The 26,875-nt window shown below is 47.2% G+C and overlaps 1 protein-coding gene across 4 annotated transcripts in view; it reads right to left on the reverse strand.

The window, feature by feature from the left end:
• The window catches only part of HOMER2 (homer scaffold protein 2), a 47,939-nt gene extending 21,564 nt beyond the window's left edge, over positions 1-26,375 (reverse strand). For 3 of the 4 annotated variants that reach the window (XM_057382024.1, XM_057382025.1, XM_057382023.1), the window contains exons 1-2: positions 26,101-26,375; positions 4,090-4,246 (exon numbers count right to left, since the gene is read on the reverse strand). In XM_057382024.1, the coding sequence (XP_057238007.1) occupies positions 4,090-4,246; positions 26,101-26,192 (249 nt within the window). In that variant the 5' untranslated portion in view covers positions 26,193-26,375. The remainder of the gene's footprint in view (positions 1-4,089; positions 4,247-26,100) is intronic. The other variant, XM_057382026.1, reaches the window with a different exon arrangement.
• Positions 26,376-26,875: the final 500 nt, after the last annotated feature.

Genomic DNA, 26,875 nt, shown 5'->3' on the forward strand with positions numbered 1-26,875 from the left:
GAATATTGATTGGTTAAATTCGGCCCATATTCTTATCCTTACTAATGGCAATTCACTCCCAAAACAGACCCTCTGATTCTGCTTTCCCAACACAGCAATTTTTTTGGTTCTCTCTTCAATGCTTTCACACTCTTATGCCCAACTTAGCTGCTGATCTCCAATACTGAGGTAATTATCAGGTAATCAACTCTTAAATGAACCAGTAACTGGGAATGAGTCAGTTACTGGTTTTTGTCAGCTGACTGGTTTTTCCTCAGAAACACAGTCTTTATTTCTGTGTTGTGTATTTACCACTATTACTCCTGCAATGTAGTCAACTGTTAAACCCTGAATTTAATTTTTTCCAGTCATTTGTTTAAGCATCTCTCAGAGGCAGCTCAGGACTGGCATCTCTGATGACTCTTGCTGCTTTGTCACTTTTCTCTGCTGCTGCCAGCTCAGTATGTCTCACCATGCACTTTATGGCTGCCTGTTAATTTTTAAGCTGGCTTTATGTTCCTTATTAACAACTCGTTTCTCAAAGGAGAAAAATGATGTTGCTGCAATCACAGGTTTGTAGAAATACAACATGAACATCTGAAAAGAGGGCAGAGGCTTCTTTATGAGGGGTTATTTCTCAAATTCCTTTCCCTCTTCTCTATACTGTTGGATAACACATATTATAAAAAATAAATAACYCCACCAGCCAGAGTTCTACCATGCATTATTCCTGAGGATGACAGAGGCATTTGCTCTGCACCATTTTCACACTGCCAAACTTTCTTTTTGCCTCCCAAAGGCCAATGCAAGTCACTTTTACAGAGAAGCCCTGCACACTGCACAGCACTTGGACACTTAGAGTTCACATTCTCCATCCATCATCAGTGTATTTTATCTTTTTCCAACAGGTTGACTTTTGTCCACAGCACTGGGCACTTTCACACGGTGAAGTCTCTTGGCTGCCTCATTAACTCTGATCCTGCATTTTACAGCACCATTTCCTCCAGCATTCATTGCTGCAGTCAGCCTCTGGCTAGAAACTTCTTAAAACATCCCCATGAAATTACTTGCTCAACAACACACTCGTCAATTATAATGTAATTAAAAGATACACTAATATATTCCTTGTTTGGTCATGGTATCTGGGTTAAGATCACACAGAGCATTCTCAGATGGTATCTGTGAAATCTTTTGCTATAAATTGTAAGCTCCTGTCCACAGCACCTGTTCCTCTGTGAAAGATGCAGGAATTAGAAGGAAGAGCTGTTGYCTTTAGCTTTGCAAACACGAGGAATTAAAGTGGTACAAGCTGTTTKGAATCCAGGCTCTCCTCTCTGCAGTGCTCCATTCCCCAGGCATTTTAACGATTTCTTTGTCATTGGGATGGGAAGATTTGGARCAAACCTGGCACCTGCAGGCAAATGCTCTCCCTGGCCCACCTGCACATCAAATTCCTGGATTTCAGYACCAGACTCCTGCAATCCCCTCTGCAAGGGAAGGGTTAAGCTCCCCAGACTTCACTCTGCTTCCTATCTTTATCTGCTCCCTTTCTATTCCACTTTTCTCACACCTCACAGACTCTGCCACCCTTCCCCAAGGTGAGGTGAGGGCAGTGCTGCTCTGAGCTGGGCAGCAGAGCCAGGAGCTCCCTGCCAGCCAGGGTCACCCTGAGTGACCAACACTGACACCTTTCGGGCTCAATGGCACCTCAATGGCACCTCAGTGTCACTTCAATGGCACCTCCAGCCCTTTGCTAAATCCTGCTGCTCCCTCTGCCCTGCAGCATTGACCTCAGCCTCCTGCAGCCTGGGGTGGGGACAGGGGACAAGGGAGACAGGGACAGGGACCAAGAGGGGACAGGGACAAGGGGAGACAGGGGACACAGGGGACAAGGGACAATGGGAGACAGGGACAGGGGAGACAGGGACAGGGGGACCAAGAGGGGACAGGGGACACAGGGGACAAGGGGAGACAGGGACAGGGGACCTGTCTTATACAACCAGGTGATGACCAGTACAGAACTGGAGTACCCCCTATTCTTCACCACTTTAAGATATTCTCATYGTTACTATGGAAAGTCAACATAAGGTAAAAAAAAATCAAAATTAATCCGACATCTGCATACAAACTGGATTTAAGTGAGATTTCTCTGCAGGCCAAAGTGCACCATACACACTTGTTTAAATCTCACTGTCAGAGCAGCCCCTTTGCAAAAGGGACTCAGACGAGGAGGGGGATTTGTAAGGGATATGTATCCTTTGTCACTGCCTTCCTTCTGAAGTCCCTTCGTTTACTTGAAGCTTACAGCTTTTTTGTCCTTAAAACAGACATTAGTGATGCCCACAGTGAGGCTGTCACATTAATACATCTGTTATTTGCTGACACATGGAGGACTTTATTCTAATGAGGTGTACAGAAAGCAGGACACCATCATCTGAAGCTCTCTATATTCTTCCTTACAGCCCTACCCAGTTTCATTTTTGCCTGGAAAAGTAGGYCAAAACACTAAACAATAGTTGTTTGAAGGGGAAAATGCAACTCTTAACTTATTTTGGCACAAACACTGGGGTTTTTTTTCCAAATTAGCACTTTTAAAATGGACAGGCAGGGTCACAGGATGCTCCAGAGGTGAGCATGAAGACAGCATCTATTCTCGACCTGTTCCTTAATCAGCAAAGATTCAGTACTAGAGGGATAATTTATGTGGCCAGCGATTGATTCCTGCTTGGGAAGCCCCAGGGGAGAATTCTAATCACAGCAAGCTCACCTTCCTCTGGGACATGTTCAAACAGGGATGGGGTAAAGCACTCCTTGGAAGTGTCTGAGGTGACAGAGCCCAGCTCAGCTCTCCTCTGCACAGTTTGAGTCCTGGGCAGGCTCTGCTGTGGCCATGTGCTGCCCCCGCAGCCTCCCTCCACACGCAGTAATTACTGTGTTTTCATTAATTGCCCTTAATGCATGCATGCACACCATGAATCAAGCACCCTGCTGGCAGAGCAGCAGTTTGGGCTGGAGTCAAAGGCTTTGTAAAGCCAGACCCCTCAGCATCCCTGGGGTGCAGCAAATCTGGGGCTGAACCCCCTCACAGCTCCCAGAACTGCAARCTGTGACAATTCTGGGATTGTGACACACCAGCACCAACCCCATSCTGCTGGGACCTGTTCATGCTGCACGGTGTCAATGAAACATTACCATCAATGACAGCAGCACTGGGGCTGATTTATCAGCCAATAGATAACCAAATATAGCACAGGAGATGTTGGAAAAACAAGTACGTGAAATAGGCATGACAAATAGAAAAGCTTCATTAAGGGATGATTTCTGTGATCTCTATCTCCCAGAACAGAGATGTTTTAACATCCTTATCCAAACAGGAACACAGATGAACAGGCTGTAAACTCATCTTGYTACCCTGTGGTTTGTGCTTTGACAGAAACGACCAATGATTTTTGTAGGTGAGCAAAATGTTTCCATTTCCAYCTCTGCCTGGGGTCTGTTAGGGGAAAGTGGTCACCTGTCAAGTGACTTAGGAGGGACTGATCAGAGGGATAAATGTAGTTTGTAATAAAAACAGCTGTCTAAGCAACCTATTCAATCTGATTTGGATTCTTACAGCAAATACTTCAGCACAYTTGCTGGTAATGCAAAACAAATTAAGGAAAAAGGTTGGGGGAAGAGCCTTCATGCCTTACTTGTCACCTAAGGCTGATGAACTCCAGCACRAATGCTGAAGAAAATTAAGTACTAAACTGTAAATAGTTCAGCCAGGCAAAAGCAAATACGCAGTTGGCATTTATGTTAAAAGCWATAGTTTGCATGTATCTGTCTCCTCATTCCTTTTTAAAGAACATTTTTATCACCAAAAAGCCTTATCTCCCCGAACATTGGTAGCTGTTTTAGATACCATGCTACTGACTCGATCATGAATTCATCAGAGATACAATCAACCAAGCCTGGCAAAAGCACTTTTAGGGTGCCCTGCATTTTTCCAATTATCACTACAAGTGTCCACAATGGATTCCATTAAGAATRGGGTATTTCTGAGATATTTAATGTGCCAGGGCTCAGTCCCACAGCTCACAGAAACACAGGGGCACTGCAGCCTCCTACCTTGGCTCCGTCCACGCTGATAATCCGATAGCTGTTCCTCGTGCTGTCGTAGAAGTAGGAAACAGTGACAGCCTGCTTGCTGGCAGGAACCCAGTTCTTCTTCGTGCTGGGGTCAATCTGGAAGACGTGGGCTCGGGTGGTGAAGATGGGCTGTTCTCTGGAATAGGGAGGGACAGGAGAAATGGATGTGTGAGTGCGCAGAAGGTGAAATATCCCCACAGCCCAGGCTGGGCCAGGCCAGGCCAGGCCCCTTAAAAACACAGGGCAGAGACCACGTGGTGATCCCCCAAACAAGAAGCACCTGGAGATCCCCTAAACAAGAGATCTCCAAACAAGAAGCACCTGGAGATCCCTTAAACAAGAAGCACCTGGAGACCCCCTAAATAAGAGATCTCCAAACAAGAAGCACCTGGAGATCCCTTAAACAAGAAGCACCTGCCCACCCCCAAAGGCAGAGCAGTGACACTGCCCAGTCCCAGTCCCAGTCCCAATCCCAATCCCAATCCCAATCCCAATCCCAATCCCAATCCCAATCCCAATCCCAATCCCTATCCCAATCCCTATCCCTCTCCCTCTCCCTCTCCAGTCCCAGTCCCTTTCCCTGGCATCACCAAGTGACATTCAGCACCCAAAAGTTTCTGCACAGCCCAAGAAACAGCCACTCTCTTCTCCTCACGTTATACTGACTCAGTACCCATCTTTTCCTCAAAGTTTGAATTTCCAGGAAAGGACATCCCCATGCATCCTTTCTTCCTTTTGCCATCCCCATATTTTGCCCAAAGCAGCCAACCCCCGTGGCTGATTTCCTCCTGCTGCCATTCCTGCAGCCAGGGAATGTCTGTGGGTGCACCAAGGACTGTGGTCACACACAGACATGGAATAATTACTGAAATATTAATCTCTCTGCTCAGAATCCCACTGGTCTGTGGATGGGCATGAAAGTTTCATTAGGTGCCAACCAACCAATCACCCTGGGAAGGGAGGGGAACAGAAACCCAAACAAACCCCGGTGCTGACACTGATATTGCCTGTCACAGTCACACTGATATTGCATTTCACAGTCACACTGATATTGCATTTCACAGTCACACTGACATTGCCTGTCACAGTCACACTGATATTTCCTGTCACAGTCACACTGATATTGCATTCACAGTCACACTGATATTGCCTTTCACAGTCACACTGATATTTCCTGTCACAGTCACACTGATATTACATTTCTGTTCAGCCCCCAGTGGATGAGATAACCCCCCTTTCACCCTGAACACAGCCTGCCCTGGTGCTTTGACTCCTCAAGGGACTGGGACCACAGTGCAGGGGTTTCATTTCACCTTCAACACGTGACAGGGATCACACAGAAAAACAGGGCAGACAGGACCAAAAGAGCCAAATGTGACACACACACARTCATCTGGGTTAAAGATCAGAATTAAAGCTTTCTTAAATGCCATAAAACTAAACTCGCTACCAACTATACCTTTAATCCCAGTTTAGCAGCAGAAGTGAACAGCAATCAAGCTCTACTGAGTTTTATAAGCATTTCTGTGCTTTTGGTTTGTAAAAACTACAGGATATGTTTTATATTATTGTGTACTGCTTTTATATTATTAAGTATACTGCTCAGTATGTTCTTGTCCCATACAAAATATTTCACCATGAATAGGCAAACTTGGCAGAATTATGACAGGATTCAAAACCAATGGTACTTTATAGAGTTGCCACCCAGAAATTTAAATCAAAATCGAGGGGATAATTTGCAAATATCAAACAGGTGAAGTGATTTAAGAGTACAATTAGCTGAGGAAAGATGGAGTGAACTGGCAAAGCCCAGCAAGGCCTCGGGAGGGAGAAAATCAAACAGAGGTTTTCTTGCAAGACTTATGCAAAGTTCTGCATTTARCAGGGGCTGCCATGCAGATTTCTGGACAGACAGCTGTGCTGAACCACGTAAAATACTTATTCAAAATAAACTGAAATGACAGTGGGAATGCCATATTAGAGCTGTCAAAGATTAGCATTTGCTTCAGTCCTCCCTTCTCAGGAAGCTGCTGAATGAACCCAGCTCTCATTTCACAGTGTTGATCCCTCCTCAGCTGGTGCAAAGAAGGGGAAGGTTCCTTTAACATTTGAAAATAYTTCCATTATCCATCACACAGGATTAGCAGGGTAACACCTACAAAGGGCACGGAGTTTGTCTGCAATAACAAATTCGGRGAGGGGAAGTTTCCTCCAAGCTGTTTACTCTCTTAAAAAATGTACATTCCCTGAGTGAAGAATAATTCTGAAATTCATTTCGCCTTTTACATAGCTCTATATATGCAGTTGACTCTACTGAAAATATGGTAATATGACCTAAATATTGCAGTCTACATTTTGGGAAGTTTCCTCCATGCTAAACCTATTCCTTAAACAAYTTAACTCCGTTGTGTCATCTTAAGTACCCCAGAAAACACTGCTAGAACCACGCCTGGYTGTTCTGCAGCAGGAGCACATAAAGTAAATCTGAGATAGTAAAAGTAGAATGAAGGAGAAAATCCCATAAATCTATCCCAAAAGATGCCCCCTATCTATCTCCATTTGTTCAGAGGTCTGGGAGCTGCTGCTGCTGAAACAGGAGCTGGATACACCCAAATGGAGAAACCAAGGGATAGTGAAGGTCAGGGCTGGAAATAGCCACCCATCCATTCACCTTTCATTAAAAACCTCTGCTTCTAATCCTAGGATTATTAACAATAAAACACCCTACCTGCATTTYGTCTTTCTGCCTCACGGTGATAGAGTGCTAGTTGATAAATTATTCAAAGTAAGGAAATGCACTGTGTAAAGTTAAACATTTTAAATGTTTGAGGTGGCAGATCTGTTGACCTTTATCCTGAAGGGCACTTGGGTCCCCACTCCCTCTGGGCTTTGTGCTCTGCAGAGCCCCTGCACTGATTTCTGACACTCTGAGGCGGAGGAAGAGCCCCCAACACACAAACTGCTGCATTTCCTGYTGTTGCCTTGGAATAATTGACAAAAGAGATGCATTTCTGTGGCTGTGCCTGCTGCAGCCCTGTGCTCAGCTCCTGCCCAGGGAGCCCAAACCCMCGGGCAGAGCCCCCATTCAGCACCAGGAGCAGCTCTGACAGATGTGCCCTGCACCCCAAACCCTCTGAGCACACACTGCACCACTGTGCCACTCCATTTCCAGACAAAAGCTGAATTAAACACTTCTGAAACCCTTTACCATGGCCTTACTGAGCTCCACATTGAGGAYGATTATTCTGTGTTACTCCCTGGCAACTTGTGACTTTCAGGAAAGCACTTTACTGCCAGAGGAATGGCTTCATCCCCCAGGGTTGCTTTGCTTTTATCAGAGATTTATCAGCTTTTATGACAAACAAGAGCAATGCTAACTGGACCCTTCTGCAGCACACCCTGCCATGGGGACACAGGAGCACAGCCAGCCTTGGACCCACACAGAGGCAAAGGGAATTTAGGAAWGGTTGAAATCTCATCAATTTTAACCAAAGTTGTTAATGATTGATTAAATACTCTTAAAAAACCCCAACTGYTTAAAAAGCAATTTGACAGTAATATCCACTGCTTGGAGTAAAGCTGCTTAAAAGTCAAACATGAAAAGCAGAAAATCACACCTAATAACTCTTCTTTCAGTAATATAAACCAGACAATGCTTTTTTATTATTAAATATGGCAAGCATGTTTTATAAATGTAATTGCAATATTCAAGTCGCGTTTTTACACATTTTGGTCGACCTTAAATTCCCTTCCTTCCTTCCTTGAGCCAAATCTCAAGTAAAAAACAACCACTCTCCCTTAATGTCATTAACGTTTCCTGAATAATTTAAAAAGCAAACCCCAAGATTCTGGAGCTAGCTAAGAGCTGCACAGCTGTGTAGGAGACAGAAACACTTTCTGGTTAATGTACAACCATGCCAAATTTCACAAGTGTCTGACCAGCTGCAAGCCTGTGTTTCATATTACCCTTCCTAATCAATGACAATGAGCTCTCACTTAGGAAAAGTTCAGATTATTTAATTCAAATGTCTGTGTTTATCACTGGAATCATGAGCACAACTGTGATTTGGATCTCTGGAGCTGTCAGGAGTCCTTTGTGCCCCTGTCSTGCTCTGTCCTGTGGTGTTGGTGGCTGTGACACCGCAGCTCCGGGACAGCCACAGACCCCAATCCCCATGGGGGACCCTATGGAGCCCCTCCAGCCCTGAGAGTGAACCCTCCTGACCCCAACAATCCTTTCTAGCAATAAACACAGCACAGTGCCCACGGGGCTGTCTGCACCATCAGCACCCAAACACAGCACCCTAAAACACACAGCACTCTAAAGCACACAGCACCCTAAAGCACACAGCACCCTAAAGCACACAGCACCCCAAAGCACACAGAACCCTAAAGCACACAGAACCCTAAAACACACAGCACTCTAAAGCACACAGAACCCCAAAGCACACAGAACCCYAAAGCACACAGAACCCTAAAACACACAGCACTCTAAAGCACACAGAACCCCAAAGCACACAGAACCCYAAAGCACACAGAACCCTAAAACACACAGCACTCTAAAGCACACAGAACCCCAAAGCACACAGAACCCYAAAGCACACAGAACCCTAAAACACACAGCACTCTAAAGCACACAGAACCCCAAAGCACACAGAACCCTAAAGCACACAGAACCCCAAAGCACACAGAATCCTAAAGCACACAGCACCAGTGCACATCAGGTGGGTGCCCCGACCACACCGTAACTAGGACAAAATAAACTCTGTAGGGTCTGGAACATCAGTGTGTTCGTGACAGGAGCTCTGCTATTCCACCAGAGGCAAAGCCACTATTGAACATTTTTAAGAACTTTCACTAACAGATCACTTAAAATTTGTGGAATAAGGATTCCAAGTTTGCAGCACAGGAYTATTTRCACTCTCCCCACACTAACAGTAACTGTCTAATTTATCAATTGAAACAGAAATATTTTTTAAAAGCACATGTCCTCGTGTAGCTGCCTTTTGGCAGAGGATGCACACGCCTGCAGACATCAGCACAGATTTTGGAGCGTGGTGCTTCAGCCCAGCCTCATGCACAGCTGAGTTTACAGCACCTGACAGCGGCAGCAGATCTGCAGGGATTTGCTGTAACCAGCACTGGGTAATGWGGATCTCTCAAGAAAGAAGAGCAGATAGAAATGTAAAACCCYCTGTGTGAGGTATCCCCCATCACTGGTCACGATACCCATGAAAATGGTTTTATCCACTGGTGACTCTATTCACTTGTGTGTACATGCCCATCTCAAACTTTAAAATACACCAATTCCTCCCCCTGAAACACCAAAGTGCAGTAAAGGCAGTCTCTGATGGAAACACCAAAGTGCAGTAAAGGCAGTCTCTGATGGAAATGTGACAGCTGTGGGGAGAAGTTGCAGTTCATGGTGTCACACAGCAATTACCACAGCGGCTGCAGTTTATACACAATGTCAATCTTTGCTCTAAGAAAAAAGGAGAGTTCATTATCCCCCAACMTGTCACCTCCATGCATTCAACCCTTGTGCCATCTTGGATCAWATTTCTTCAGAAAAAAAGAGAACCACACAAATCATCTTCTGATGATGACGGAGGATGAGGCCGGGGGAGCCCTTCTCACTGCACACATTGCAGCCAAGAGGAGCACGGCCCTGTGCCACAGACACAGCCAATTTGAGCCATAAACACAGCCAATTCATGGCACAGACACAGCCAATTCGTGGCACAGACACAGCCAATTCGAGCCACAAACACAGCCAATTTGAGCCATAAACACAGCCAATTTGAGTCACAGACACAGCCAATTCATGGCACAGACACAGCCAATTCAAGCCACAAACACAGCCAATTTGAGCCATAAACACAGCCAATTTGAGTCACAGACACAGCCAATTCATGGCACAGACACAGCCAATTCGAGCCACAAACACAGCCAATTTGAGCCATAAACACAGCCAATTTGAGTCACAGACACAGCCAATTCATGGCACAGACACACAGACACAGCCAATTCACCCCCAGACACAGGCAATCCAATCCCCAAACACATCCAGCTGAGCTGTGCCAGCCCTGTGCCCCACACACTGTCACCCCAGTGCCACCCTGGGCTCAGGGACAGGCACAGCAGCCCGGCCCCACTCAGCACGGGCAGGGATTAGAGCTGGGAGAGGCAGACACTCAGTCAGAGGCAGACCCTCAATCAGAGACAGACACTCAGTCACAGGCAGACACTCAGAGGCAGACACTCAATCTCTGCAGTTTTTGGATGCCATAGCACCAATCTGGCATTCTGAGAGCAGGCAGTTTGCCCCTTCCCTCTGCCATATGCTGGTTAATCCAGGGCACTCCGATGCCATCAGCCCACGGGCAGGTCCTGGCAGCAGCAGAGCAAACAGAGCCCGTTCCAGTGCCAGGGTCAGAACTCAGCACGAGCAGAGCAGGGGGCTGATGGATCCATTTTACACATGAAGAACAGCCCACAGGGTAAGGTGGCATCCCAGGACAACACTGTAAATAAAATGAATACCTCACCTCTCTGCAGCTCTCTGTCACTGCCATTGTGTGCAGCTTCACACCCCATCTGCCCAGGGAAGGTTTGGACCATGAGAATTCCAAAGGCTAAAACAACAGCTGAATATCCACCACTCACCAAGAGATGATTGTAAGAATTACAGCCTGCCCGGAGCAGAGAGGAGGATTTGACAGCTCTGTCCCCTCTGCAGGGAGGTGATGGGGTGCCAGCCCCACAAAGGACCTGCAGATCCCTGCAGGGCACAGAAACTCCATCCCCACAGCCACAGCAACCAACACTGTGAGGATGGACACACAGCCCTGAGCAGRGCGGGGCTCAGGACAGGGAGATTTTACTGAAAATGGGGATGGGAGAACGGGCCCAGGGCAATGGCTGGGCTGGGAGGGGCAGCTGCACCCGCTTGTGCTGCGCTTCATTCTCTCTGTAAAATAATACACAAATAATACACAGCACCCCYGAAAGTGCCACTGTCAGCCCAGCTCTGTGCTCCCAGGGGGTAACCCCTTCCAAAAGGGTGACAATGAGATAAAAACAACTATTTTTACAGTGAGATTTACTCCAAGTCCTTCTTTTCAGTCTTGGAAATTCCTATTTTATGGCAGATCAATCTCCACAAGTGCTGAATTTGGCAGCAGTGCTGATCAAGAGCAAGGTCATGAAACTCATTCAAATATCCCGTCATGATTCTCTGGTGCCCACTTGATGTTAGGTTTGATACCGACTCACCTGCAGAAATATATGAAGTCTGTGCAAAAAAAAACCCATCCTTTTTGGCTCCCTTCAATTACAGAACATAAATAACAAAAGTGCTTCTTGCATTTGTGGGAAACATAATAGTTCCAGTTACTTAGACAGAAAAATATTRGAATAAAAATAGCTAGCAAAAGAATTGTTTGTTAAAAGCACAGACATCAATTAAACCCATTTTTGATTCGTGGCTGAGTAAATCCAGAAGAATAAATCCTGAGGACAAAAGCTGTCAGTACGAAAATCCCTGTAACATCTGTGAGGTCTCACAACACCATTAGGCCTTTATGAAGCCAATATACAAATTAAAAGGCTTAACTTGGGCAGGGAAAAAGCTCACAATGTATTTATTTTGAGGCCATCTCCAGAGGTCTATTAACCTTTCAAGGCACTGCGAATAAACACTCATACAAAAGTGACAGGAGCTGAGACAATCCTGAACTAATCCTTCATAGGTAAAGATATTTACTGGAAAAAAAACAGTTGGGGCACATTTGCGTGAAACTGGATGTGTAACTGATCATTTCAGAGATTTCTTTCTGAGCAGAAAGAGGATCCATAAATCTGCAYCTCAGCAATGTTACCACGGCCTCCCATTTGCAAAGGTGTGAATCAAACTCTGCAAATGGCAAAAAATCCTTGTCCACAGTTCACCYCAGCACCTCTCCTGCTCTYGGGACAAATGAAGGATCAGCACACRAACAGCCCTCCAAAGCCATCCTACTGCTCTGAATTGGTTAAAAATCCCATTCTGTGCTCACCCAGCTCCATGGAGTCAATGCTCTCAGCACAGCCTCCGCCTGGCACAATGTTTGCATTGTGACATTGCAGGAGCCATKGGAAATTAAAGTGCAAACCCTGGAGTGGAGAGAGCAGGAGCAGCAGGAAGGGAATTCTCCCCCTGTCCCTCATCCCAGCAMAGACCCGGGGCACAGGGGATGTCCCAAATCCCCAGCTCTGGGTCACAGACATCCCTGCACGGTCCCAAATCCTCCCCATGYACTGGCCTTGGGAAAGAATTTATTTTGTTTTTATAAACCAGCAGAGAATTCCTTTAACACAGCAGTGGAGTCTCTATTACTACTTTTAATCCTTTGCACTTCTGCATGGCAAAAGGCTTGGGGTACTTTGAGGTTGTATGGGATATTTTGGTGTTTATTTACAAAATGAGGAGTCTTAYTGTCAGAGGATATATGATGAAAACACACGGTGCCTCCAAAGAGCAGACTGAACTGACAGACCATGTGTGTGCATGTGGAACCCACTGACACCACCAGGGCAGCACTTTCTGATGTTTTCTCCTCCCATGCCATAGGAATTTGCATGGCAGATGAGGATATCTTCACACAAAGCAATCTGAAAAGTTGATTTCAATCAGTGGCGTAATCAAAGCCTCACTATTGCAAAATAATATGATTAACTACTCCATGATCTCCGAGGCCACGGCACTGAGCAGATCCTTGGAGGGGAGTGCTTTGTGCACTAATCCATGCACGTAATTATCGATAYGCTTTCCCATGCCCTATTCAAATGCTCTCCCCTGAGGCTTTTCTTCCACTTACACTAGGGCAGAAAAAAAAAAAATTTAAAAAAAAGCCAATCAGTTCAGTTTAAAGAACAAGTTGTATAACTCTTTTTGATCCAGTGCCCAAAKGATCAAATAAGGAATTCCCACAGCAGGGCAGGGCAGGGCTGTGCCCGGGGATGGACACGGAGCTTTTGGGATCACAGCAGGGAAAAGGGACACAGACTGCTTCAAACGGGGCTGAGAGATTGCATCGGAACTACAGCATGTAAAAATGGAAGCAATGCAAGGATGAGCAATTTGCTCTGGGAGAGAGCAGGAGATGCAAAGCAATGCCCACACTGGATTTGGTGCGTGCAGTGACTCGCCCGTGCTGAGAGCAGCACCAGGCTGTTCCTGCCATGCTGAAATGGGGATCATCCTCCTGGAGCTAATGTTCCAGAAGACAAAAATCCCAAATGTAGTAAAGAGCACCAGAGACTGTATTAAAAATAGGGACGAGCAGTTCCAGTGCAAGCACAGCCCCGTGCCAGAGCCAGGACCCACAGCTGCTGTGGGCACAGAGCACAGCCCCACCCTATGAAGCTCATAGCAGACTATCTCAAAAGAAGCAGATTTCCATTTTCTGGAGATTTTAACAGACTAATAGAATCAACTCCTCATTTTGCCTTGGCTGCTGCCTGCACACAGCTCTCAGGAACGGGGGACACGGATCCTGGAACTGGTGGAGTTCCGAGCACCCAGTAAGAGAACAGTGACACATCTCTTCTGCTTCAAGTTAAAAATACAAAGGGAATTTCAAACATTTAGAAGCTAACAGTATTCACTTTRATCTTTAAAAATATAACACCATCTGTAGCTGTCAGATTTACAGTACAGATCGCAGATATGCACATTATTTGTTGGTATAAAAAGCTGTCAGCAGCCCCAGTGCAGAAGTGACGATCCTCTGGCAATCTCCTGAGTTTCTGAGAGAACTCCTAACCAGAAAAACTCAACCAACAGGTTATTCCTGAGGAGCACAGTACCTACAAAACAGAAAACCACCGCTTCCCTTGCCACAAATATGCCAAAAAAATTACATTTTTCCTGTCAGCAGAGTCTCAAAAATTAGTGTGGGCTGGCTGCAAATTTGTAGAACAAACAAAACATAGTACACATGCCTTTTATAAACTTATTATGCAAGATGAGTTTAGGTAATACGTAAAAGCAAATAAAACATTCAAATTATTTTCTGGATAGCATTAGCTATTCCAAATGTAACCCCAGCTTTAAGAAGGGCCAGTCCTGAGGGGCCAGACCAGGACACAAGCCAGGGGAGAGACTGGCAGGAGCAGTCCAAAGTCAGAACCCTTCTAATGTCAGATCATTAATAGCCTGAAAACCAAAAGGCCTTGACCTTTTAAAAATATATATTCACTCTGCTGAAAAACCCTTCTTGCTTTTCTGAAGTTAAACAAGAAACCTTGGAAAYAGATTCTCATCTGTATGATACTAATGATGACATTTCTCATATTTGTAGTRGTTAGATTTTTGTGCCTTGGAAATTAATACAACAGGAGAGGACTTTATATTATTTTTGCCTGTGATATACTCTGTCCTGCTGGTACTTCTTGATTGAAAGACTGCACTTAAATCTGGCTTTGCCTTATGAAATTAAGGTCTAGTAAGACATTAAAAAATCCAATTAGTGCTACAAAAATTAAGGCCTCCCATTTCCTCAGTCTCATTTACACTAATAGAGACTTTTTTCCTTTCTGTCCAGGGTGAAGGACACAGCAGAACGATGGGATTTTTTCCATCTCATTTATACATTGATGTAACAAGGGCAGACAGGTAGGCCTATGCAAAAGCTGATTGTGTCAGCAGCCCAAGTTCCAGGACTGTGAATATTGTCACTTATGGATTGATAAATGGACTACACGGGCTAATTGTATTGCAGCATCTCTGGACAGATGGCAAACTCACAGCCATATGGTGATTATTTCCACTGAGCTGAAAGTATATTAACACTTACCAAATGTTTAAAATGATCAGATGATCTCAAATCATTTTCCCGTGAATGGGGATAAGAGCAATGGGMTGGGTTGGGCTGTGGGGTGGGGTTTTTTACAGGGTTCCCACTCTGTGCAGGCTCAGAGCCCGCGGGGATGGTGCCTATTGATGGAGAGGGCAGTGAGCAGGGCAGTGAGCTGGAGCTGGGCTTGGTGGCACTGGGGACACACATCACTGAGAGCATCATCACTGCCATGCTGCCCCATCCATGTGGGACTGGGGACACACAGAGCATCATTGCTATTCTGCATGGATGTTGTTCATGTGGCACTGGGGACACACAGTTTCATCACTGCCATGCTGCCCTCATTCATGTGGCACCAGGGACACACAGAGCATCATCATTGCCATGCTGCCCTCATTTATGTGGGACTGGGGACACAGAGAGAGCTTCATCATTGCTATTCTGCATGAATGTTGTTCATGTGGCACTGGGGACACACAGAGTTTCATCACTGCCACGCTGCCCTCATTCATGTGGGACTGGGCACACACAGAGAGCATCATTACTGCCATTCTGTATGATCTCGTTCATGGTTGCTCTGTGGCATGGGGCACACACAAAGACACACAGCCTCATGCCCCCATTCTGTATGATCTCGTTCATGTGGCACAGGGCACACACACACAAACACACACACACACACAGAGCCCCATCCCTGCTGCTCTGTATGATATCGTTCATGTGGCACAGGGCACACCCACACACACAGCCCCATCCCCTACTCTGTATGATCTCGTTCATGGTTGCTCTGTGGCATGGGGCACACACAAAGACACACAGCCTCATGCCCCCATTCTGTATGATCTCGTTCATGTGGCACAGGGCACACACACACAAACACACACACACACACAGAGCCCCATCCCTGCTGCTCTGTATGATCTCGTTCATGTGGCACAGGGCACACACACACACACACACAGCCCCATCCCTGCTGCTCTCTATGATCTCATTCATGCCCTCTCCGTGCCCGCTGTCCCAGAGCTGGCAGCACCAAGACATGTACTCCCTGCTCTTGGTGCTTCTCACCCGTTCTCTTCTCTCTGGTTGCTTCATTCTCAGAACAAAATTCTGAACATTGATTTGGTTTAAAATAGGAYTGAAAATAATGTTTAGTAATCTGCAGGAAGTTGTTTTGCAAACACTTTCATGATAGGACAGTCCTTGCTAGTGCAAACAGCCACCTTCCCTGCCTGGAGAGAATAAAGTTCATGAGTTTTTCCTATTTGCCATAAATAAAACACAGCAAGTCAAGAGATGGAAACTGCACTCTTCATAGTCCCTGTGATCTAAAATTAATGCCTGGTGTTGGTATGGAGAATGGATCAAGTACTGCTCAGCCACTGAGGACAAGGCGCCAACTGGTGAGAAATTCTTACTACGCTTTTCACACATTCACACTTTAGCACCCRAAGAATCAAATCTATTTTATTTGTAAGGCCTCTATTGCAGGTGTCCCTAAACACAGGTTATTTTAAGGGAGCTTTAGTGCCCCAGAAAGGCAGCAAAAGAGCATTTCAGGTRCCCATTTCCCCCAGAGAAGGCAGAGCAGCCCCGTGTTTTTCCATGAGCTCCAGCACGGAGCTGCTGCCACCCTGGGCTGGGGCCAGGCTGTGCTGGGCAGCACAGGGCACAGCACTGCCAGAAGGGATGGAAACAGGGGAAAGGTGACTTAACTCCAAGGTGCAGAGTGTGGAGCACCTGTTTGGCTGAGGGAAATGAGCTGCTCTTTTATGGAACACACGGAGCCATCTCCAATCGTCCCCAACACTGCGTGTCAGGTTTGTCTTCTGGCCAATAACTCAGAGGTCATCCTGTACAGCAGCTGATGAGCATAAACTCTTTCCAGTACAAGCTCCTGTCACTGGTGCTAATTTAACAGTTATTGGRCAGGGTGTTGGAAAGCACTGCAATATTACTTTGGTATTTCAAAAGAGAAGCCTTACAGAATTGCACAATATTGCTCTCCCTCCAAAGGACAAGGATGCCAATTCATAAGGCAGGGAGGAAAGACCAAGCGGGGAATGCAAAGTGGATTAGATATTTTGATTCCATTCCAAACTCTAAGCTTAAAATATAAAAAACTTTGGCAACTTCTCCCCCATAGAATTTGAAATGCTAATTTCTAACTCAATGGAGAAAAGTTCTTGCAAAGATCTGAACAATGCKTGTGCAGGATTATTACTTTGAGGCTGAAAGATTCATAACAGTCCTTCCCTGTAGAGGGAAAAGGAGGTAACCACAGCCACAGGAGAGGTCTTTACCCAGGCTTAGGTCCAGCTGATGAAGGAAATTGTCCCTCCAGCACTCTGCARAAGCACAGGCTTTGCAGGAAAGTCTGGGGAGGCAAAGCAGGGCGAGAGAGRTTGCTGGGAGCATCCTGAACACAACCACATCCTGAAAGCTGCTGCATCTYCCCCAAAATGCACTTCTGAAGGTCTCAGAACCCTCTGTGTGGGGAAGGTCTCGGAGGATCACATGGAAACTCTGAAGTTATTTGTCCTTCAGATCTCTCAGAAGACAAGGCGGAATTTCACATTTCACATTGCACACAAATACCCACAAATTCCTCTGCTCCAAAGCACACAGGAAGGAGAAGGAGGCACAGAGGGGGAGAAAAGCTCCCCAGGGATGTAGGGACACACACACCTCAGATCTGCCGGGGAGATGAGAACCCTCCCCGTCCACCCCAAATAACTCCTAAACCAACCCCAAATAACTCCTAAAGCAACAATTCCCAGCAGAGCGTGGGATCCATCCTTGGCTCACAGCTATTGTGTTCCATTGTAACTGAGATTACAGACTCAGCTTTTCATTCAAYTCCCTTGGATTTGGGTGGGTGTAGTGAAGTGACAGATCCCTGTTCTCAGTCAAGCCAGTTTCTGTTCTTCTTGAAAAGGACCATAAACCAAATTAGACTGCATTTTATGAATGAGCACTTTTAGACGACACTTTAAATACAAGTTTATGAGGAACACCTCATAAACAACAGGCAACAGAAAATTAGCTATCTCCTGTAACAAACTACAGAGGTGACAAACAGCTGTCAAGCATAAAATAATCATGAAAAGAGAGAGTTCTCATTCACCTCTGTGTTGTAAAGTTTTAGGCAATTAAATCTCCTTTATTATTTCATAAAAGAATAAATTTSTCCCTATCACAGCTAGTGAAGTGAGTGCAAAAATACACTTTTATCTCCTTCTTGTACACCCAAAGGCAGCAGTTGTGCCCTTGCTGTCCATTGTGCCCATGAGCACTGCCCAYGTCTGTCCTGCCTGGAGGATCCTGAAATCAGGGAATATTTCASCTTTGGGGATTTTATCAGGGTTTTGCTCCACTTGAGGGTGAAAGTAGCAGGGATTTTTACTGGAGGGGCAGTGCTCAGGCACATCCTATGTACAGAGCACACAAGATACAGTCTCATCACAAGTAATACTAAGAGAGGAAAAAAAAGGAAAAAGGAAAGTGCATATATGCTCTATTGGTGTTAAAGGGAGAGGGTGAAGTGGCTAGACCTCCTCTTTGGYATAAAGGTGGAATGAGATTAAACTGATCACCTGCACATCAGGACATGCTTCACAGKGGAAGTGTCCTTATGGAGGGACACCCAAATAASCCAAACTGACAGCTCTGGCAGAAASTGAAGCTGACAGGGACTGATGGCATCCCCTTCAGGATGGGCAGCACATCATCTGGTGTGGCACAAACTGCTCCATCCCAACAGGCACATCCTCCAGGGGCAGCTCTCTGCAGCTCTCTGCAAGCCCAATCTGCCCCTTGGGGGCACGGAACAAGTTTAAAATCTGTCATTCCTACAAAGTCACCTTTGGGATGTGTAGGACTGGGCTGGTGGGGACATGGGGACAGCGCTGGTGCTGTGTGTGCCCATGGCCTGAGCTCCTCCTCTCCGCACCATCCCCAGCTCTGAAGGAAAGGACAGCAATGTGTCAGACTCTCCTCATTCCCACACCCTCCAGAGCTGCTGGCACATCCTGCACTCCTCCTCTCACAGAACTTCAGCTTTTGCAACTCCTGCTCTTGGTGAACRTTTCCAACATCACAACACAGATCATTCACTCTCACACACAACTGCAGGGTGATATTTCAGAGGTGTGCCACAGATTGATAATGGGAAACTGGAATACCAGAGCCTGACAAAACCAGGGAATGAACCAAAGGCTACAACCAAGTGCTGCTGTTACAGATTCCAGAGCATCTCACCGGGAGCAGAGGGCTTGAGTCACTCACTACAATTCCTGTGAGGGAGACTGTGCATCCTGAAGGGCCACCTTCAAAAGGAAAAGCTCTGGATACTCCCCAGCTCTGGCTACACKATCCTTCTTCCAGGGATGAAACAATAAATAACTGAATACTAAAAATAGGATGATCAAACTTCCATGTAAAAAATTAAGATTTCTCTTCAGAGCCAAGCGAGATTAAAATTTTCTATTTTTTTCCCCCCCAAGAAATACAGTGGTTCCATATCTGAGGAGAATCTACTGCAAAGCGCTAAGCAAACAACACGTATTTATTCAGTAAGTACTCATACAGCAGCACTTCACAGCTCCAAAAGGAAAGATCCTCAGAACAAGCAGAAGCAGCTTTAGGAAAAAGTATTTTACAAGCTGGCTACATATTTTTAAATGTATTCCACAGAGGCCTTTGCTGCCTTGCTGCACTGAGGTACTAAACGGTGCCTGATAAGGATGCAGTTGCAGGATTAATATTATTATTATAATGAAAATGCTAATGGGGACCAACCCTGGCAGCTCTGGAGGGCTCTCCCTGATGCACAGCAGAAAAGTGCGGCTCCTACAGAAATTTCCTCTTTGAATTGCAGAAKGGTTTGAGTTTCTAAGTCCTGTAGGCTGCAGTGAAACTCCCAGATGGAAAGAAAACAATTTGTCTCTTCGGGAATTCTTACAATATTCGGTTTTGATAAGCACATCAAATAAATAAAACCAGAGCAGTGCAGGAGGGGGACGCGGTGCTGCCCAAGGTCTGACAGGAGAAGCTCTCGCTGCTCACACCCTCCTTCCCTCGTTCCCCTGTCTCAAATCCTCACACCCTTGCTCTGTGACAAAGCCACTGTTGTTTTATAGCTCAATCTCTTGYTGGCCTTCATGCATGAAGCCCACAAATGCTGGAACACCTACACACAGAGCCTCCTGCTCCCTGTGAGTCACTGAGCAGCCTGTCCCGCTTGCTGATGTCAGCCAGCAACATCCTTTTCTTTTTTTTCAACAAATCCTAAAACRCCTCGAGCATCAATTATTTAAAATATTATTTTCATTTTAATCCTGACCCCAGTGGCAAAATGAGCATTAGGAAGCAATTCCAAGTGATGCAGAGGGTCCAACAAGAGTTGTACGTCAGTGAGGAGCAAGCAGCTCGTGGTGTCACACATGAGCTCAGCACAGCACCGAGCTGGCAGCAGGAACAGCCCTCTCACAAACAGGCACAGAGCAGCTAGGATGTGTCACCAAAAATACAATCAGAGATCATCTGCATCATCCAGTCTCATCTGGCACATTTTGCCCGAGCGTGGGTTACACAAGCCCTGCTGAGAGCAGCTCTAACCTGTGCAGGGTGGAGCAGGGCTGGGGCACAGCAGCACTTCCAGACATGATTGTCCCCTCCTGCCCCACTGCTCTGGCCTTTAGAAATGATCCTTTAACGTTCAAGCCTAAACAYTTGCAGCCTTCATGTGCCCCTGGCACATTCTGAGGTTTAGGGACAGGATCATCAGCTGTTTACAGTGTACAGCTGAATTWCCAGAGAAACAGCTGAAATGCGTTCCTCTGAGCACATTTACACCCTAAAGAGCCWCCACCACATGGCAGGATAAACACGAGATGCTGTATTTGCAGTGCACAGAGTGCAAAAGGCAGTGGGGAGCATTCAAGGTGAAAACAGATGTGATCAGGCAGAACGTTCAGGAGTGAGYACCTTCCCCCTGTGCACACAGCCTCTCCCAAAGCCAACAGCAAAACCAACAGCTGATTCCACACGTCCCCGAGTGTACATTCAGGGTGAGGTTATTTATCTTGGGCACTGCAATAACAGAGCCAAGTAAATGAATAAAATGAAAACAAGGCACTGCAGAAAATCCAGATGTAAAACCAGGCCAATGCCCTYGCTCTTGGGCTCTCAGCAATCTCACTGTCCTTCTCTGCCTGTTTCACTCATGCTGGGAATGTGTCTGAATAGTCTGAGGCACTTTMTCAGATCTCGGATCTATTAAAAAAGTTTCAGTTGAAAGGAACTGAACACCAAATAACACTTTTTRACATTTCAAATTGTGCCACTGTTGTCAGGAGACCTACTCACCATTCTCTTTTCAAACAGAAAGAAGGGTTTGAGGGACATCCCAACTTTATGGGGAATATKTTATTAATAACATTTTTCTCAAGTGATAATCAAATTAACAGTGGTAATTAATTAGGTTAGCKGCTGAAAGCAGCTGTGATGACTCTGAGCATCCAGTTTTCTTTCTGTTCACTCTTCCTACAGCATAGTCTGTGAGCAAACRTCTGAGAAATTTGTAGCACTCAAACTCGTTGTGGTACTGGAAGATCTCTCCTGCAGTAATTCGGTGAATTCACCTGTAGCAGATCCTATAAATTCAGTGATGTGCATGTGTCTGTACTGCCATGAGCTCCTCACAGCTGGGAGAGGTGAAGTCACTCACAGCAATCACTGTTACAGATTTGTTCACTCACTGAGCACAGCCACGCCAAAACTGAGCACACACAAACCACTATGAGGATCGAGATATTTGCCCTTCATTTCTTCTACTTCCAGCACCCCACCAAGCTCTCCCTGCCTCTCTGAGCTCCCATTAATGGAGTTCAGCATAAGCAATGGACTGCACACTGTTGGTGTCAGTGGAGCTTTCCCATTGTTTCAGCAAAGGCAGCGCTCTGCCCCAGAACACAGAGCTCTCTGGAGCTGCCTTTGTACAGACACCTGTGCACAGAGACACAGAACTGTCCCAGCCAGAGCAACACCCATTTCTATCCACCCTACACAAGGAAATAGGAACCAAGGCTGTGAAGAGTCAACCACCCCCAGCTCCTCCAAAAACCATGGAGGAACAGCCTCAGCCCCCATCAGATCTCAGTCCCTTTCCKTGACCATCCAAAGCACCACCAGGTGGGTATGTTCTGCTCCCCTGAGCTATGCTGGGACTGAGCTGAAGCTGCTGACCTTAGAAATCTCCAAAGAGTCCCTGAGCTCCCAGCACAACTCAGCTGAGCTCAGGCACACTCTGCTTCCAGGGCTGCAGGGACAGCCGGTGCCATTTTCTCCCAGGATGTCCCTGTCCCTCCAAACAGATGGTTTGGCCAAACTTTGGAGGAGCTGGTGCGAGACTCCCRTGGATTTCAGCGGGAGCTGGATGAAAGCCAAGGTGAATTTCCTCTGCATCAACACTGCTCCCCACCACRGAGCTTCTCAGGCAAAGCTTATCACCATGGTTTCCAAAGTACTGCTGGTGCCAGGAACACCCTCCAAAATCACTGTCTTCCTGTAGCAAGAGCTTCATCACATCTTCAGCTTCGTTTCTCTCTTTTCTGCCCTTTTGCCTTTTGCTTCCCAAATAAAGCCAATGGACATTGGCACCGCTGACAGCAGAAGGGAGGAGAGCAAGGCAGACCTTCCTGATCTCCTAAATGTCAGTGCATAATAAAAACATGCCATATGGCTGTCCTCAGGAGTACAGCCCCAACTGCACCTTGCCATGAATGTATTACMGGGGGAACAGTTCTGCTCAAGATACCAATCTCCTTAGGAAGAGTTTACTTCATTGCTTGATCCAGACTTGGAAACTCGGCTTTTCCAAACTTGCTGGAGCTCAGCTCAAAGCTGACCTGAGAGCACGGGTGGATCCCAGCTGGAGGGGATGAATTACCCCACCAGCCCCTGAGGAAGCAGCAAAGAGAAGAACATCTYGTGTCAGCCAAAGAAAGGAGTGCTSGCAGCTGGTTCACCATCAATCTGTATAGTACGTGGCTGGGAGGCTTTCTGCAAAAACTTCCAACACTCAGAGACCTGATTTTCACATTGATATGATTTATAAAACAGAATGAAAATATCATTTTAATGCTAGAGGGTATTTAAATTGGTTAAGTTTTAATCCAACAGATAATACAAATTACAGCTTCAGCAGMAGGGAAGCGATTTGCAGGTCTAATCCAAACTGGAGACTTGTCACACACACCTCAGAACAGAAATGTTTTGTAATGGATAGATAAGGAAATACAAAGATACCGAAGAAATAAAAATAAAATAAGCAGAGATGAAACAGCTCTCCAATACCTTCTTAAATCCAGTAATACCTAAACCTCAAGCATCTTTATAACTGTAAATGTAACTTCGACTGCCTAAACTGAGGTCAAACTGAATCAGACCATGGCTGTTAGACGAGTAGGTACAGCCCACTAACACCAGAGACACTTCCTTGATTGTGTCAGCCCTTGGCTTCCAACAACAAGAGACAAAGCAGATTTCTACAGCTGGAAATATGTTAAATGTGGTTTTCAAATAGCTCAAGTTTAAGCTCTTAGACTCTTGAGGGAACAGCAGCTATCAGGTATGCTGGGTAGAAGAAAGAGGTGATTTAGGAAAAGATTCATTCCCTTTAAAGTGAACATTTGTCCAGTGAGATTCTTAACAGTGGCTTGACCAAAATACAATGATTTTCAGTCAGCAGAAACTTTCACATTGACTTTTATGGACACTGGAGCAGATTTTTTTCCCGGGACACATTTTCACAACATTGTTCTCATATCCCCTGTATTACAGGCATTGGGTTTTTTTAAAAACACGTAAATTGCTTTCGTAAAACTTGACACTACCTCACTGCTAGTAAGTTGAACTAAACCAACAGTTTAAATAGCTCAGCTCACAGCTAATAAGCAATTTAAATAGCTTTGCTTTGCTGAGCTCAAGTAGCTGTATCAGGTTTCATAGCACCATCAGTCACTGCCAAATCCATAGGCAGCATTTAAATGAATCATTAGCAGTAGTCACCCCCAGGAAAAAGAAAATAGGAAAGTAAAAGAAAAAAATATTTTAAGAGCTAAGAATCAAGTCGTTGTCACAATTTCTATGAGTACATGCCCCATATGTGACACCAAAATGTGCCCAGGAAGCAAATCCCACTCAAATCCTGGGCCAAAATCTATCCTTCCAAGTAAGAATGAGTGAGCTCTGTGTTCTGACCACAGAGAACCTGCTTCCCAAAGCACGGGAGGACAGAGGTGCCGTTCACAGAAGGAACAGCTCCAGCATGCAGAGGTGAAGGATTTGCAGCACAGATGGAAGTGAAGAAAACGGGGAGGTTCTCCTGTGTCGTGTATGCTGAGCCACAGCTGCAGTAATGCTGGCACAAAGGAACTCCCAAGTTCTCTGSATCACAAAGGTGAATGATGTGAGACACTGGAAAAACGCACAATCACCAAACACCGGTGTGAACTCTGCACAGAGTGCAAGGGTGGGCACAACCCACACTGAGAGCTGRGAATGAATGAATGGCACTGCCAGCCTGAGCTCACACCACCAGGGTAAGACTGAAATACCTCAGGAGCACGTTAGAACAGGGTATTGAACCAGACAGTGACCGTGCCTGCTCCCTGGACAGGCCTGAGAGTGCGAGGAGCAGCACAGACAGAACACCCAGAGCTCTCAAAGTCCTTTGMGCTTGGACAGCTCTGCAGACAGAGCAACACCACACTGGGCACAGGATTACAGACTGACACAAAGGGTGGGACCACTGACACCTTCCACTCCATTATCTGAACTGATCCACCAGRATGGGAACGGTTAAAAAATACAACAAAAATATCTGCCTTTAGAGACACCCAGGTAGAACGACAGAGACAAGTTTCCCGTGGATGGATGTTTCTGACCATCCTGGACTCTGTGSGGCAGTGCTGCTCCAGACAGGTTTTGATACTTTTTTCTCTAACCCTAAGGACAGTTTCTGTTTTATTTTCCAGTGAAACTTTGCATAATTAAGAAGCAGATGAGCCTCTTGTAATCCTGAAGTGAAACAYGGGGAGATACTCTTAGATCCTATTTCTCCTTCTGTCCCTGTACTTGTATTCAGTACTCCTGGGTATCAAATTCAGACACATGCATGTCATTTTAATTCATTATTTATCCATATAGTCTCGAATTATATCACTTTGACAACAATAAGGACATCTGTTGTGGGAATATGGACAGTTAAAAGCAGCAGGAGGAAGCTCAGAAACCGGAGAATGATTCCTTGCCACAGGGGGGTGAGGAGAGGCAAGGAAAAGGTGTAAGAGAACATAATAGGATAAAAATAAAGTAAATTAAATGTATGGGTTTGGAATCCCCCAAGACATTCTGGTCGAGAGGATCTCAAATCTATATATAGYTCAAGCCAAAGGCACAACCTTAACCTTTGTTTCCAGATATTTAGCTCACAAATTGCCCTAATGGCAGCATTTMGCTTTTGTCCCCTCACGTAAGTTAGAGGATAGCAGAAATGTAKGATCAGTTTTTGGAAAGACCAAGCTGAACTCTCCAGGAAACCATCACATGTGACCGGAGACTTCTGGCATGTTAAAAAATTAAAGGGAGGAAAATACTGACACAAATTAGGGAGCAACCGGCACAATCCAGGCAAGTTCACCGTGTGCTTCCAGCAGCCAGAGCTCTCGCTGAACCAGCGTGAAACATCTGACAATGAACCGGCGGCACATCCCGCAGCTGAGCCGGACAGGGACAGGGACCGGGGTGGGACAGGGACCGGGACAGGGATGGGACGGGACAGGACAGGGACAGGCACAGGGACAGGCACACGGACCGGCCCCGGAGCAGTCCCCGCTCGCCACATTCCGCGCTCCTCCCCGCTCATTCCAGCGGGGATTTCTCCGCCGGTGCTGTTCCCCCGCGGCGTGCCCGCTCCGCTGGCGGTTCCCGAGCGGCGGCAGTCATTAATTACGCTCKAAAGCGGCGGTTCTGGAGCGCTGACGGGGCGGCCGCGCTCTCCTCCCCGCACCTGCGGCCGGGCCGGGCGGGGGCGGGGGCGGTGCCCACGCGGGTCGGGACGCGGAGCGGGGCCCGGCGGACTCACCCCATGTCTCGGCACCTTTCGGCGGCGGCGGCACCCCCGGGCGGCTCCCCGCGCTCGGCGGCCAGCGGCGGCCGCGTCCCCACTTCGCACATGCGGCCGCCCCGGCCCCGGCCCCGGCCCCGGCTGGCTGCGGCTGCACGGCGGCTGCACGGCGGCGAGAGCCGTCCTGCTCCTCCTCCCGCCGCCTCCCTCCCCCCTTACATAACCTCCCTCCCGGGCGGCGGCGGCACCGAGCAGCTCCCGCGGCACCGCCACCGTGCCAGGCGGCAGCGCGGGGGCGACAGCCGGGCCGGGGCGGAGCGGGGCGGGGCGGGGCGGGCTGGGGCGGGGCGGTGGGCAAGCCCCGGGGCTGCTCCACTCCGCTCCCCCTCCGTTCTGCTCTGCTCCCGCTCCGTTCCCCTCCGTTCCCCCTCCGCTCCCCCTCCGCTCCCGCCCCCGCTCCCGCCCCGGTCCGTGCCGCCGCCGCTGACGGGCAGCTGTGCCCCGGGGGAGCTGCGGGGTCTCGTCCCCGCGGTGCCCTCGCCGGGGGTCTCACCTGCCCAACGGGGCCGAGGCGGAGAGAAAACTTCGGGTGAAGTTGTGGGGGTGTCCCCGCGCGGCCCCGCCCGTGAAGCCTTGGCGGGGACAGGGGTGAGCCCAGGCCGGGAGCGGCTGTCCCGCACCGGGAGCGGCTGTCCCGCACCGGGAGAGGCTGTCCCTGTCCGGGAGCGGCTGTCCCTGTCCGGGAGCGGCTGTCCCGCACGGGGAGCGGCTGTCCCGCACCGGGAGCGGCTGT

Source organism: Malurus melanocephalus, unplaced genomic scaffold, assembly GCF_030028575.1.
Source record: "Malurus melanocephalus ecotype Western Australia unplaced genomic scaffold, MMel_1.1 scaffold_547, whole genome shotgun sequence".
Taxonomy (NCBI): domain Eukaryota; kingdom Metazoa; phylum Chordata; class Aves; order Passeriformes; family Maluridae; genus Malurus; species Malurus melanocephalus.